General features: G+C 32.2%; 1 protein-coding gene and 1 long non-coding RNA gene across 2 annotated transcripts; both read right to left on the reverse strand.

The window, feature by feature from the left end:
• Window positions 1-27: 27 nt before the first annotated feature.
• On the reverse strand, window positions 28-1293 carry LOC107918817 (uncharacterized). Its single transcript, XM_016848402.2, has one exon. It carries the CDS (start codon window positions 863-865, stop codon window positions 164-166), a length of 702 nt encoding a protein of 233 aa, XP_016703891.1. The 5' UTR covers window positions 866-1293; the 3' UTR covers window positions 28-163.
• Window positions 1294-7552: 6259 nt separating this feature from the next.
• Window positions 7553-12066, reverse strand: LOC121225124 (uncharacterized). Its single transcript, XR_005923015.1, has 2 exons — window positions 11585-12066; window positions 7553-7886 (listed from the first exon to the last, which is right to left on the reverse strand). It is a non-coding gene; the product is annotated as an uncharacterized lncRNA (long non-coding RNA).
• Between the last annotated feature and the right edge of the window lie 2799 nt (window positions 12067-14865).

Genomic DNA, 14865 nt, shown 5'->3' on the forward strand with positions numbered 1-14865 from the left:
TAACAATAATGCATACCAAATAAAAAATAAAAAAAAATTAGAAGCTTTATTTTCAAAAGATGATCCAAAGTTATTACTTCAATAACTATCGTAACATCACATTGCAATGGAGTTTGATATATCATGATGCACAATAACTGGACCAACTATTGCATGAAACTTCTTAATTGGTCTCGGTAACCACGTTACAAGACTTGTTATCTTCTTCAAACTGATGCAAAGGGGTCACATTTGTATCAAGCAAATGCAAAACCAGCACCATAATCAAAGAGCCAGCAAACATTGGGATTGGCCCAAATATCCAAAGCAGCAAAACAGTGGCATAATAAATAGCTCGTAAGCCAATGGACCAGCAAGCACTGCCTCTTATCACCGCTTTCTGGGCGTAACTCATTGGGATAACTGCATTGGGCATGCTAATCAAGAAACAAGCATGAACAAAGCTGCGTACACATTGAAGAAAAGAGCCGAAAGCCACCAAGAAACATATGAGAAGTGTTATGTATTTGACCGAATTGATATATGAGCTTGTGTTGCCATATATAAGACTGTTTTTGAAGAGCTTTTGATGTGATGAATCCGCTAACAATGTTCCGATTAGCGAACTCAATGCTAGCGATGTTGTTGCCAAGAAAGTTGATGCTGATATTGTGCTGTTGATCGTTGTCAATGATAATCCTCTATCTTTAGCCTCGACCTGCAACATCCTTTCGACCCAAGCTTTCCTGAAATGGTTTTCAAAGCCAATGGCAGTAGTTTCAGGGAATTTGAGGTATTTATAAAGAAGAAAAACATGGTAAACAGACAAGATGAATAAACCAGCTGGGACCAAAACTATATCCAAGTATTCCTTGCTCCAACCCATAATTTCTTTTTTGTCATTCAAATCAAATCCAGGTTGAGTATTAATAAGCTTTTGCTATTAATTTCACAATGGATTAGTTCAACTAATAAAGCTCTGCTTCTGTGGGACATTGTCTTTATTTGGATTAAAATGCAGCTTTTCTGCATTAAAAATTGCAGTTTTATTTTACCTAACTTAAAATCAACCAAATTTGACTCCTCAAAAACAAGAATTTATAGGAAACTTGTTGGAAGAATAGCTTAATAAATCGATTCTACACAACCCAAAATTTTAAATGATAAGCCCAGTAGGGACAAACTAAACAAAATCGACGATCCATAACTGTTTAATTCGGGAAAAGATATTTAGAATTTGGGCTACCACGACTTGAACTAGTTAAACATAATTATAATTATTTAAACATTAACATAAGACAAATAGCAAAATCAACACGATTTAAATATGAAAAGTTGACCTTGTTTTGTTTCATGTGCGGTTGTCTGGAGCACAGTGACAGTTTTGCCCGATCCACTTACGAATGGATGTGGATTTGGTGGAGTTGGGATGGGATATATCATTAAGGGCTCTTCCAGGAAGGCGTGCCACTATGATAGAGAGTGTTTGGCTAAGAAACAGTTGATTGAGGATCGAGGATTTGATGCTTTAAACAATTTAAATCGAGTGTTGGGTGTTAATCTGGATGGAAAATCAAAGGTTGGTTTTGGTTGGGAGGGAAGTTCCTTTGTAGGGTTGGATCAAGATCCGATGATACATGACTTGGAAAAAGAACCGATTGGAGGAGTGGATGGTAAAAAAAGACAAAGAACAAATATGTTTTCTCTGATAAAGTTTCTGAGACTTTTGATTCTAAGTAAAAAGGAGGTGAGCAGTGTCTAGCTTCCCAAACCAATTTATCGGCGACCGCTAGAGGGCAGGTTGGCTGGCAGCAATGAAGATCATGAGTTGGAATGTTCATGGATTGGAGAGTCCACGAGCATTAAGGAGGCTTCAACAGATGTTGAAACTTCACAATCCCCAAGTTGTCTTCTTTATGGAGACAAAGTTGGATTCAGTTAGAATGGAGAGAGTGCGTTGATGGGGTAGGTTTGTGCATGATATTGATGTTTCAGCCGAGGGTACAATGGGAGATTTTAGTTTGGGTGGAAGATTGATATTGATGTTAATTTGCGGAGTTATTCGAGTAGCCATGTTGATTTGGATATACGTTGATGGTATAAATTGGAGGCTGACAGGGTTTTGTGGTTCCCTGATCTAGAAAATCGTAGTGAATCTTGGCGTCTCCTTCGAAGCTTAGGGAGAGATCAAAACTTGCTGTGGTTGGTATGTAGGGATTTTAATGAGATTCTTTACTCTTTTGAGAAGAAATGGGTATTTTGCGTGATGATAGAAGGATGGAAGAATTTCAAAGGGCGATGGAGGATTGCCAATTGGAGGATTTAGGTTTTGAAGGCCATTGGTTTTACCTGGGAGCGGGGTAACTTTGAGCATAATAACATTAAGAAAAGGTTGGATATGGAGTTACCAATTCTGCATGGTGGGTAAATTTTCCAAATTTTGTGGTGCTCCTTTTGCCTCACTCGTTTTGGGACCATTGTCCTCTAATGTTGGTAACGGATAAAGGGGATGGGCGTCTTCGAAGCAATCATTTTCGGTTTGAAGCATCTTGGATGCTAGAAGATTCGTGTGAAATTGAAGTTCATCGACTCTGGGAGCAGAGTAGGGGTACTATTCCATAGCGGCTAGAGTTATTGAGGCAGGTTTGAAATCTTGGGCAGATAGGTTTAGAAAGGAGAAGGGCAGAAAATAGAGGCATTTATTTAAAAAGATCTAGGAATTTAATTTGGGTGAATAGGATGATGAGAATATTTTCAATCCCATGGAAAGTAAAATTGATTTGACTTTGGAGTTGGAGAAGGAAGAGATGTATTGAGAGCAAAGAGCGTGTGAATTAGTTAAAGTAGGGTGATCGAAATACGAGTTTCTTTCATCGTATAACGTTTCAAAATAAAAGGACGAACAGGGTGAAAGGGTTAGATAAAGGTGATGAACATGTAACTAGTGATGCAGGAGAGGTAAATAAAATTGTTAGGGAGTATTTTATGGAGTTATTTACCTCTCAGAGCTTGTGTGATTCTGACTATATTTTGAGGGGTGTTAACGGGTGTATTTCGGAGGACATGAATAGACGCTTCACGGCTTGATATGAAAGATATGAGATTCTTGTATCACTAAAAGCAATGGCGCCCATAAAGGCGTTGGGACCAGATGGTGTTCCTGCTCTATTCTTTCAGAATTACTAGCATATCATAGAGGAGGAGGTCGGAACTTACTGTCTTGAGGTGTTAAATGAAGGTATGTCCTTAGCAGATATAAACTTTACTCATATTGTGTTAATACGAAAATGTCAAATCTGAATAATATGAAAAATTTTCGTCCTATAAGCCTCTGTTCGGTTTTGTATAAGATTATCTCAAAAATAGTGGTTAACTGTTTCCAAAAAGTTTTAAGTTGTTGTATTGATGAAGCACAAAGTGTTTTCGTTCCTGGAAGGTTAATTACAAATAACATTTTGCTTGCTTATGAGACCTTGGAGGTGTTTAAACAAAAAAGGAATGGTAAGAAGGGTCACTTTGTCCTTAAACTTGATATGAGTAAGGCATATGATAGGGTGGAATGGGATTTCTTGAAAAATATGTTTTTAAAGATGGGTTTTGTGGAAAAATAGGTCAATTTTATTCATTATTATGTGAGCTCAGTAACCTATTCTGTAATTCTCAACAGAGAGGCAGGTCAAAGGTTCTCACTTGGATGAGGGCTTCGTCAAGGAGATCCACTTAGCCCGTATTTGTTATTAATATGTAGTGAAGGTTTATCCTCATTGATGCGTATGGTAAGCTAGAGTAGATCAATTAAGGGTGCAAGATCTGTAGAGAGACCAAAAATTTCTCATCTTCTATTTGCTGATGATTGCATCCTATTCGGGGGGCTACGGTGAGGGAAGCAACGATTCTAAAATAGATTCTTAAGGAGTATGAAAAGTCGTTAGGCCAATGTGTAAATTATGAAAAATTTGTTATCTATTTCTGTTCGAATGTAGGGGATGATGTAAGGCATGGGATATCTGTAACACCCCGACCCGAGTCCGTCGCCGGATTAGAGTTACGAGACATTACCTGTAACAACCCAGTTTTGACTCTAATCGGAATAGTGGTTTCGGGACCACAAATCCGAATTGGAAAAATATTTTTATATATTTTTTTTCTGTGTTTATTATGTGTGAATTTACTAGTGTAAAAATTTTGTGCTTTAATTTCGCCGTTTGAGTGTCTGATTAAATAAAAGAATTAAATCGCGTAAAATAAAAATGTAGTGGTTAAATATGAAAGTGCCTAATTGTTGTTGTCTTTATAATTTAAAGGTTTTATTATGCAATTAGCCCACTATGTAAGTTAGTGGATGGCAAAGGACTAATGTAACCTTATTATATATGTTTTATATATATATTAGTAAAGGTTAATATAGTAAATTAACAATAAGGTTAATATATGTATAATATAACAAATTAAAATGCCATGTTCTTCATCTTTTGGCCGAATTGGAGAGAAAATAAAAGGGTTTAAAGCTTATTTCATTCGGCACTTTCAAGCTTTGATTAAGGTATGGATTTTGTTCGGTTTTTGATGATTTTTATGTTTTAGAGATCGTTGCTTTGTGTTCTTCAAAACCCATGTTTTAATTTTGTGAATTGTTGATGATTTTGAAATGTGCCATTGATGAATGCTTAGACTTTGTGATAGTTGATGATGAAAAATGAAAGATATGTGATAGATTAATATGTTTTGTATTGGAATTTTTAGTGAAATTGAGTAAATAGGGCTAAATTGTGAAATTAAATTTTTGGGGGACTAAAATGTGAAATAAATGCAATGTGTGGACTTGTATGAGAACCATGAATATTCGGCCCTTGTGTGGTATGGGCAAATTTTGTATAAATTGTATTTTATGTAATAGGGAATAAATTGCAAAAAGTGAAAATATTAGGGGCAAAATAGTAATTTGACAAATTATGCGTTTTTGGATTAAATTGAATGTGTTAATAAATAAATTATCTTATTTTGAATATATTTAGATCGAGAACCAAAGAAATTGGAGTTAGATCGGGGAAAAGCCAAATTAGTCGAATAATCGTCCGACTTCGATTTTCCATCGTCTGAGGTAAGTCTATTAGCTATTTAATTTTTATTAAATTAGTTTATATGTATGAATATCAAATGTATTTATGTTGAGTTAAAATTTAAAAGTATATAAATCAAATGGAAAGTATGAAAATTATGTATATATATATGTGTTAGGTTCGAATGAGTATGAATATACAAATATACATACATCAATGCCCTTGTAAATAATTTAGATATGGAACTATATATATAGGTATGTATATATGTGAATAAAGTTTGAATTTAGTTAATGTTGTTTGTTATATATGTTTACATGATGTTATATATAAAGATATATATATGTATGTGTATCAAATATTGGTATAAGTTGGATTGAATAAGCATGTATATATATGAATAAATACTTATATATATTGAGTATAAGTAAGAAATTATATGTATATATATGTGTTAATTTTCGAATATGTATATGTATAAATAAGTATAATATTTGAGTTTGATTAAGGGTATATATTGTATATACTTTAATAATTTTGAATGAATGTCACTGTGGGAATTGAAGAATATACATGTATATTTTCGAATAAGTTCTGAACATATTTCAAGGTTTAAATGTTAAGTATATTTATATATATGGAAATATCGAATAAGTAATAATATACATATATAGTTATTTCGTATAAGTGTAAGTATATGAGTTAAAATATAATGTATGAATTGTATATATATATATGTATTAGTTAATGTATATTTGAGTTTTATAAGTTAAAATAAATTGCATAGATTCTATTTATATATATATATTTAGCCGAATATATATATGCTGAATTTTATAAGTTGGATGAAATTTAATAGATTACATGTATGTTAGCCGAATGTATGTATTGAACTCGATAAGTTGAAATTAATCACATGAATTATATGTATGTAGTTAATGTTTGCTTTGAGTTTTATAAGTTGAAGCTTATAATATAGAAGAAAATATGCATAATATTCGAATGCAGGTATTGAGTTCTATGAACCGAATTTAATGATATGAACTATAGAGATGTTATTCAAATGTATGTTTGCTACGAAGATTGGAATAATAATTTGATTCTTGCTGAGATACAATTATTGAAAAGATTTATATGAGATATAAAGAATATCTAGATTTTCTTATAAAGAATTTTGTGAAAGACCAATTTCATACCCGTGGTATTCAGGCTCGATGCTTAGCGAATGTAGTGCCAGTGAATTAATTCAGACTTTAAGTCTAGCAGGCTACGTGCCGGTGATCTGAATCAGATTATAAACCTAGCAGGCTACGTGCCGGTGATCTGAATCAGGCAATAAGCCTAACAGGCTAAGTGCCGGTGAATATGTTAAATTAAGTGATTATATGCATGTGATATATATATATATATAAATGATTTTGGGTTATATATATAATGAATAAATATATGAATACTTATGTATATGTATTCGATGAGCTTATAAATGTTTGGATCTATGTGTTTAGTGAGTAAGTACATATATTGGTTGCTATGAAATTGTTGAATATACCTGTATGAAATCGGCACATGTGGATTAGAAGTATAAATGTGCATTTGATTCATGTAATTGATAAGTAAAAATATAAGCTTTTGACATATGTATTTGGAAGATCATAGATATGTATTCATGAAATGAAAATGATAAGTATATTTGGAATTTGTATATGCAATTAATGATTGTGTACGTAACTTGATTATAAGCATATAATGATTTTTCATATGTTCGTTTATATGTATTTTAGATATGCTATAAACTTACTAAGCTATAAAAGCTTACTTTGATTGTTCTTGTTCATTTGTTTTATAGATTTTGGAGACGCGTTACGAGCTCGGGGATCATCAGCATAGTCTGTCACACTATCGACTTCTTTTGGTATTTTGTTAAAAATTTGAACTCGATCTTATGGCATGTATAGGTTTGAGTATATTTTGGTTAGATTTGGATTGTAAAATATATAAATAGTCATGCGAAAATGGTTTAATTTCTATGTTTGTGATCAGTTTGATTATAAAAATGGTTGTGTTTGTTAGGTAATGTTTCGTAACCCTAATTCGGCGACGAATACGGGTTAGGGTGTTACATTACCAATCAAAATCCGACCCAAAATTATTATTACCCTAATTAGTCAACAATTTATTTACAAAATTGGACCAGATATTAAAACATTAATAGACACAACAATGCCACTTTTGGACAGCAATAATCCTCCTCCTAACGGCAACATTTAACAACTAAAATACAATAAGTGTCTTAAATCGGACAACCAATGATTCACATCACAACCTTAGCATATTAATTATCTAAATACCATAATTATGCCCTAATTTGGACAGTCAATGCTTCATAATATAACAGCAGCATATTAATTAGCTAATAACTTGTCTTAAGTTCAACTTTAACTCCCTCATGCAGTACAAATCGAACAGCATGTAAGTTAACTTCAATTTTTTTTTATATACATCGAAAGCAATAATGAATGAACATCAAACTAAATAAAATTTTAAAGTATAGAGTTCAGCAGATTAAATAACACTTACTTATCTATCATAGCTTATACTATAATCAAATATGTATAATTAAAATCTCCATTTTAATGACCTTTAAAACTATATGCATAGACACCAAAATAGGTCAAAACAAAGTAAGCCATTTTCGCATGGCTCATATTCACATATCCCAAAATTAAACATATTAACTAGACTATACATGCCATAGGTTCGAATTTAAAATATATAAAATACCAAAGACGGTCGATAGTGTGATAGACCATGCTGACGATCCCCGAGCTCTTAACGTGACTTCAAAATCTATAAAACAGAGGTAAACAAATACAACACACATTAAGCTATTTAAGCTTAGTAAATCATGAGCAAAAATTCATATATATATACTTATACTTATTCCATCATTAAGTTAAAATAAACCAAAATCATTTATATATTTATATATATATCAAATGCATATAATCACTTAATTTAACATATTCAGATCACCGGCACTTAGCCTGTTAGGTTTATAACCTGATTCATATCACCGGCATTTAGCCTACTAGGCTTATAGCCTTATTCAGATCACCGGCACTTAACCTGCTAGGCTTATAGCATGATTCAGATCACCGGCACTTAGCTTTCTAGGCTTATAGCCTGATTCAGATCACCAATTCCAAACTTGATAATTCAATGATTCAACCGAATACATTTATATATATCTTTATATTATAGATTCAACTACTACCATCATAGTATTTAACTTCCATTATACTTAAATAATATATATTTCACATTCAAACATATTAAAATAATCTAAGCTAATAACTTCGCTCCTTTGATTCAGATCACCGACACTTAGCCTGCTAGGCTTATAGCCTGATTCAGATCACCGGCACTTAGCTTGCTAGGCTTATAGCCTGATTCAGATCACAAATTTCAATTTCACATATACAAAATATTTCCTCAAATAATTCTTTATAACAAACACATGTTCATTGTAGTTCATGTCCAATCAAATAAAAGTTTATAAATCATGTCTTCAATTCAATTCAAACACTTATAAATTTATAAACACACATATATATTTATATATTATTACTTAACTAAATTCAATACAAGAACTTAACACACACACACACATATATATATCCACCTATTCGAAAATAACTTTTACATGTATATCCGTACATATGCAGTACTACCCATATATATATTTAACATTCACACCTTGAAATATGTTCAAAACCTATTCAAACATATATACGTATATGTTTCAACTCACACATATATATACTTATTCGAAATTATCTATGCAAATGCAATGTAAATACTTTTAATCAAACTCAAAGATTATACATGAATGTACATATATATTCAAATTTTGTGTTTACATTTATAATCCTCATATCATCAAATATTTTCAATAACATAAACATATTGATACATGTTTAATATTCAAACAATGTATATATATTTTTCTATATACCATTCATACTTACAATTAATTCAAAGACTTATATAGGCATATATTCATATATTCGAATATGGTATATACATATATACCATTTATATTTCAAACTTATTCAATCAAATTATTTTTAATTATAGATCAACAAAAATAAAATAAATATACATACATATATACTGATTTAAATACGTTAAATAACTAGTAGACTTACCTCGGACGATGGAAAATCAAAATCGGACGATTATTCGACTAATTTGGCTTTTCCCTGATCTAACTCCGATTTCTGTGGTTCTCGATCTCAATCAAGCTTTTATATGACAGAATGTAGCTAGGTTTTCTTTCTTTTTCTTTTGTTTACTTTCGGCTAGTGAAGAAGATGATAACCTTGAATTTTTCTTTGTTTTTAATTAACATATATTAGTTTGTTTTATTTATTTACCTTATTAACCTTTAATAAATAATTTATATTTCATATAACATAAGGATATAATTGTCCATAGCCACCCACTATCATTTCAAATAGTCTAATTGACATTTAAGACCCCCATTTTTAAAAGACAACATCAATTAGGTATTTTTAGATTTAACCCTTAAATTTTTATTTTACGCAATTAAACTCTTTTTATCAGATTGAACATTCAAACGATTACATTTCCACACGAATTTTTCACACCTATAACTTAACATATAATAGACACTAAATATAATATTAAAATATTTTTCTGATTCGGATTTGTGGTCCCGAAACCATTATTCTGATTAGGATCAAAACCGGGTTGATACAATATCAATGTGTTTAGGGGTTCATATTTCAACAGATCCTGAGCGCTATTTGGGCTTACCTAATATGGTTGAAGGAGCAAAAGGAGGGAGTTTCAGGGGTTGAAGGACTGAATGCGGTGTCGCATTAACAGTTGGTGCGTGAAACCGTTGTCCCAAGGGGGAAATGAAGTTTTTATAAAAAGTTACCTACAAGCTATTCCCATTTTTACGACGTCTTGCTTTTTATTACCAACTTCGTTATGTAAGGAATTAGAACATATTATCTCTCGTTATTGGTGGCAAAAATTTAGGGGTAAGTGAGGGATTCATTGGTATGCATGGTCTATGTTGTGCACATTGAAAGACCACGGTGGGATGGGCTTCCAAGATCTTAGTAAATTTAATATTGCTCTTTTGGCCAAGCAGGGATGGCGTTTAATGAAATATCAGAGTTCGTTATTGGCGCGATCGTTAAAAGCTAAATATTATCCAAATTCAGATTTCTTGAGAACAAGTTTAGAAGCCTACCCATCTTATACCTAGAGGAGTATATGGTCAACAAAAGGTTTGCTTCTGGAGGGTCTAAGCTGGCAGGTGGGCACGGGCACAAGTATTGACATCTGGGAGGATATCTGGGTCTTTAGTCTTCCTACACGGAAAATTCAGGCTTATGCTAATGTGTATTATAGAACAGTCTCTGATTTAATTGTACATCATGAACGGGTGTAGGGTGTGGTAAAAATTACTAGTAGTTTTGATCCTAATATGGCAAGTAGGATTTAATGTACTCTTCTAGCCTTGCACCCATAGCCGGATAAAGTGGTTTGGCAGGTTGAACCCTCAGGTGAGTATACCGTTCGGAGCAATTACAGATTATTACAGGGAAATAGAGAGATAAATGACAATGAAGTGGATAGTGACAATCTTTTTTACAAGAAGTTGTGGAAACAAAAATTCCCAGAAAAGGTCAAAGTCACAATCTGGCATTTTTTTTAAGAACCTAATCTCTAATTCACACAATCTTTATAACAGCCGTTTAGTGGGATCCGTGATTTGCCCAAAGTGCATAAAGGGAGTGGAGGATTTGGAGCATGGATTTGAGGACTATCCATTTGTTGTTGTAGTTTGGGATCTGTTGAACATTAAATGGGATGGTGAAGAAGGTGGAAAAAGTTTTCAAGATTAGCTGCACAACATGTTTTATAATTCATCAGAATATACCTACAGGCAGATTGCATGTACGATCTAGTTCCTTTGGTCTGAGAGGAATAAATGGGTGCATGACAGATCATTTGCCTCGCCACAACATATTACAAGTAAGATTTGAAAGGTAGGTTTTGAAAGGTGGAGACCGCCGGAAGAACCTTACATCAAGATAAATGTTGATACGGCGTTTCATGTTCATATTTCAAAATCTTGTTCAGGGATAATCGTTAGATATGGTAGATCTAGAACTATTGCTGAAAAAGTAACTGTTAATGAAAGCATATTGTCGGCTTTTACGGTTGAAGCCCTTGCATGCCTTCAAGCTCTCAGATTAGGGGTAGATCTCGATTTTAAAAGGGTGGTGGTGGAAAGGGATTATCTTTCTGTGATAAATAAAGCAAACTTGAGTTGTGTAAATAGATTGGCCATCGAGGCGTATATTCAAGACATTAGAACTGAACAACGGAGGCTCAGAGAGTGTGAGTTTGTTTATGTCTCCCAAGAGGCGAACAAATCGACTTATTTACTAGTGCAAGAGGGATGGAGTAGGGGAGATGGTCTAAATCTAGAGCATAGTTACCTAGAAGAGATGGTAGCTCTGAACTGTAGAGGCGTCAGCGAAGACGATGAAGCAAGTGTTGCAATGGCTTCTAGGTAGTTGTTCTTCTTCAAAATGGATTTTGGTGAAGGGGGATTTTTCTGAGGGTGAAAAGGACGATTGGATTTTTTTAGAGTAGGGATTAAACTGCTCCTATTGTTTGGAGCCTCCCACGGTCTACACGTGTATCCACTTTCGGGTGTGGCTTCTCTATCTAAGCTGGAGTTGTTGTTTGTTTTTTTTAATTTTCTGCTACACTTTTGTTTTCCGAGTTTTTGTTTAAACTACTTTAATTTATTTTAATAAATTCTCCAGCTGGATTTTATTCACACACACAAAAAATACCAACCCTACACATCATGCATGGTAGTTTTCTTTAGTTTGGAACATAACCCGTTTGTAATAGTTTGATATTTACGATTACTTTGATCTGTATTTGTAATTTTACTATAGTTGTTACAACAATCAACCCTAACCAAGACAAAAAGTTGGTAGCCAATACTATATCAATAACAGTTAGTACATATCATTTCCGTTTTTAATTAGTATCAAATCATTTGAGCTGTGTTGGTTAAAATTTCAATCCATTTTGACTATTTTTGGGTTTCAGTGTATTTTCACCAATATCTTGATATTTTTAATAATTTTTAATTTTGATATTTAAAATATCAAAATTTTTAGTTGGTACAAAATTTTTGATATTTTAAATAAGTTTTTATTTCTTTAAATATTTCTATTTTTTTATAATTATTATGGTTACAAAATTAACTAAAAATTTGATTAAGGCAAGTGCACTTATTAATTAATAGTATAGCTACGGTGAGCAAATATATTGTTCCCTCAACGACTACAAGTGCTAGTAATTACCATCTTTCTATTATTTAACAAAATAATTCAAGTGATCGACTAAAACCTAAAATTAACTAACGAACGTGACAAAGAACAAATTACAAAAATAATCGAATAACAACCAAGAAACGAAACAATACTTAGGAAAGAATCTGTCTAGATTTCATCTGCCACTATTAATCTAAATTACGCAATTTCTTTACTTAGCACCTTGATCCGTAGAAATCCCTAAATTATGTTAATATCTCTTTTGAGCATAAGAGCAACTGACTCTAGGTTGATTAATTGAAATTTCTTTCTAATTAAAACTCCTATTATCACATTAACTCGTGCTATGGATTCCACTATTAGATTTGACTCTAATTCGATAGATTTATGTCATCCTATTTCTAGTGTTGCATGCAACTCCACTTAATTACGCAAAATCTAATCTTAAATAGGGTCTATTTAACCACCGATTTAAGCACATCGAACATGGGTCAATACTTTAGAAATATCAAACCATGAATTAAGCATACATAATTGAGAACAAGAAACTAAGTATTTCTTGCGTAAAATAAAAATCAAACGACAGAATCCATCATAGGGTTATCTCCCCTAGATATTTAGAAAATTAGTTCATGCTCGAAAATAGAAACATCCAAGATATAGTATAACCAAAAAAATAAAGAAACTCATGATAATTTCTTAAGAAATCAACTGGAAATCTTCAATCTTGACGGAACTCTACTTCAAAATCCGCTTCAATGGTGTTTTTCGAGTTGTTTTCTTCAATATTTTGTGACGGCTCCCTCCTATCTTCTTATTTTTGTCATATATACGTCTTATAATGCTCAAAAAACCTAAAAATCACAATTTTCTACTGTTAAGTGCACAATCCCATGAAATTGACATGGCCTACCACATGCCCGTGTGGGTCACACAACCATGTAAAAAAGTGTAGCCCATGTGGCTCCTTCAACTTGCTACGACGCTCCTATTTTTGCTCATTTTGCTCCTAAGTGCTCTATTAAGCATTAAAACATGAATTTAAAGGATTAAGAGTATAAAATTCACAATTAGCATCGGATAATCATCCAAAATTCACGATTAACATTGAATAATCATTCAAAAGCGCATTAAGAATGAGGTTAAAACATGCTACTTTTAGCACTTATCAAGTTACATTAGAAATTTTAATATTTGCATTTGTATATTAACATATATGTTATTAAAAACTAATATTTTATTATAAATATATATGAAAAATATTTTAAAATATCGATAAATATCTCATACATCATATAAAAAGTTTATAAAATATAAATTAATATATAATCATACATGCCAAATGTTGTAATGGAATTTTTTTATTTACAATTTCTAAATTATTTATAATTTTGAACCTTAAATGGAAAGATATTGCATATTTAAAAGCATTCAAATTCACAACTATTAAATTATTACAATAACAATGATGTTAATTGAATGATTATTAAATTGCTATAATAGTAATGATATGTTAATTGAGCTCATATATAAAAGCTTGTGAATGAATAATATTCGTTTCGTTTTCTTTTAAAGTGGTGACGATACGTTTCATTTTCTCTTAAAGTGGTGGCGATGATAATAGCCTATTCTGTTTTCTTTGAAAATGGTGATGGTGTTAGCAATTGTAGTTTTTAGTGATTTTCTTAATTATATTTTTATTTTTATTTTCAAGAAGTTTGAAAGGAGGTTGGACTAACCTAACATCTATTGATTTAGTTTTAGGGGTTGGGTTTGTGCATTGCTAATACTGAAAAGTCTTTTGGGGGTCACTAGCATTGTTGTTTTTAGTCGGAGTTCATTATTGGTGTACTCTAACCGAGGTGAGACTAAAATGCTATAACTAGTGGTTGATCATGATGGTGCGTCTCTGGCGGTTTTTTTATATTGCTAGTTTGATGGTCTTTATTGTGTATATCTCTCATTCACTGGGTTTTATGACAGTCACGACATGCAACTGTTAAAACAATGGAAACAAGTTCTAAATGTTACTTTTAGTTTGATTTATTTTACCTAGTGCATTTTCTTGTTTGTACTTTACTGTTATTGTTTAGGTGGTTGCATTGTCATCATATTGTATTTCCATTTGAATTAATTGAATTACTATATTTCTCTAAAAAAACAAACACGAAAACTCAACGATGACTTCATTCAAAACCTTCTCTTTTCCTTCCACTTCTCATTTCTTTTCTTTCCAAATCCTTCAACTTCCCTTCTTTCTTCTTTTTTGATTCCACCCCAAAACCAAACCACAAATATTCCAATTTCATCTCTTGGCCTTTGCAATGGCAACTCTCTCATACGACAGTGAGAAAGCATCGTCCTATTGAAGCCTATTCTACTCGAAACGTAGAAGAAAAGGATCCCAAAGTAGGAAAAAGAACGAA

This window comes from Gossypium hirsutum, chromosome D13 (genome assembly GCF_007990345.1).
Source record: "Gossypium hirsutum isolate 1008001.06 chromosome D13, Gossypium_hirsutum_v2.1, whole genome shotgun sequence".
Taxonomy (NCBI): Eukaryota; Viridiplantae; Streptophyta; class Magnoliopsida; order Malvales; family Malvaceae; genus Gossypium; species Gossypium hirsutum.

Excerpts from the sequence above, each read along its gene's own strand:
- LOC107918817 (XM_016848402.2), bottom strand. The coding sequence starts at position 865 with ATGGGTTGGAGCAAGGAATACTTGGATATAGTTTTGGTCCCAGCTGGT.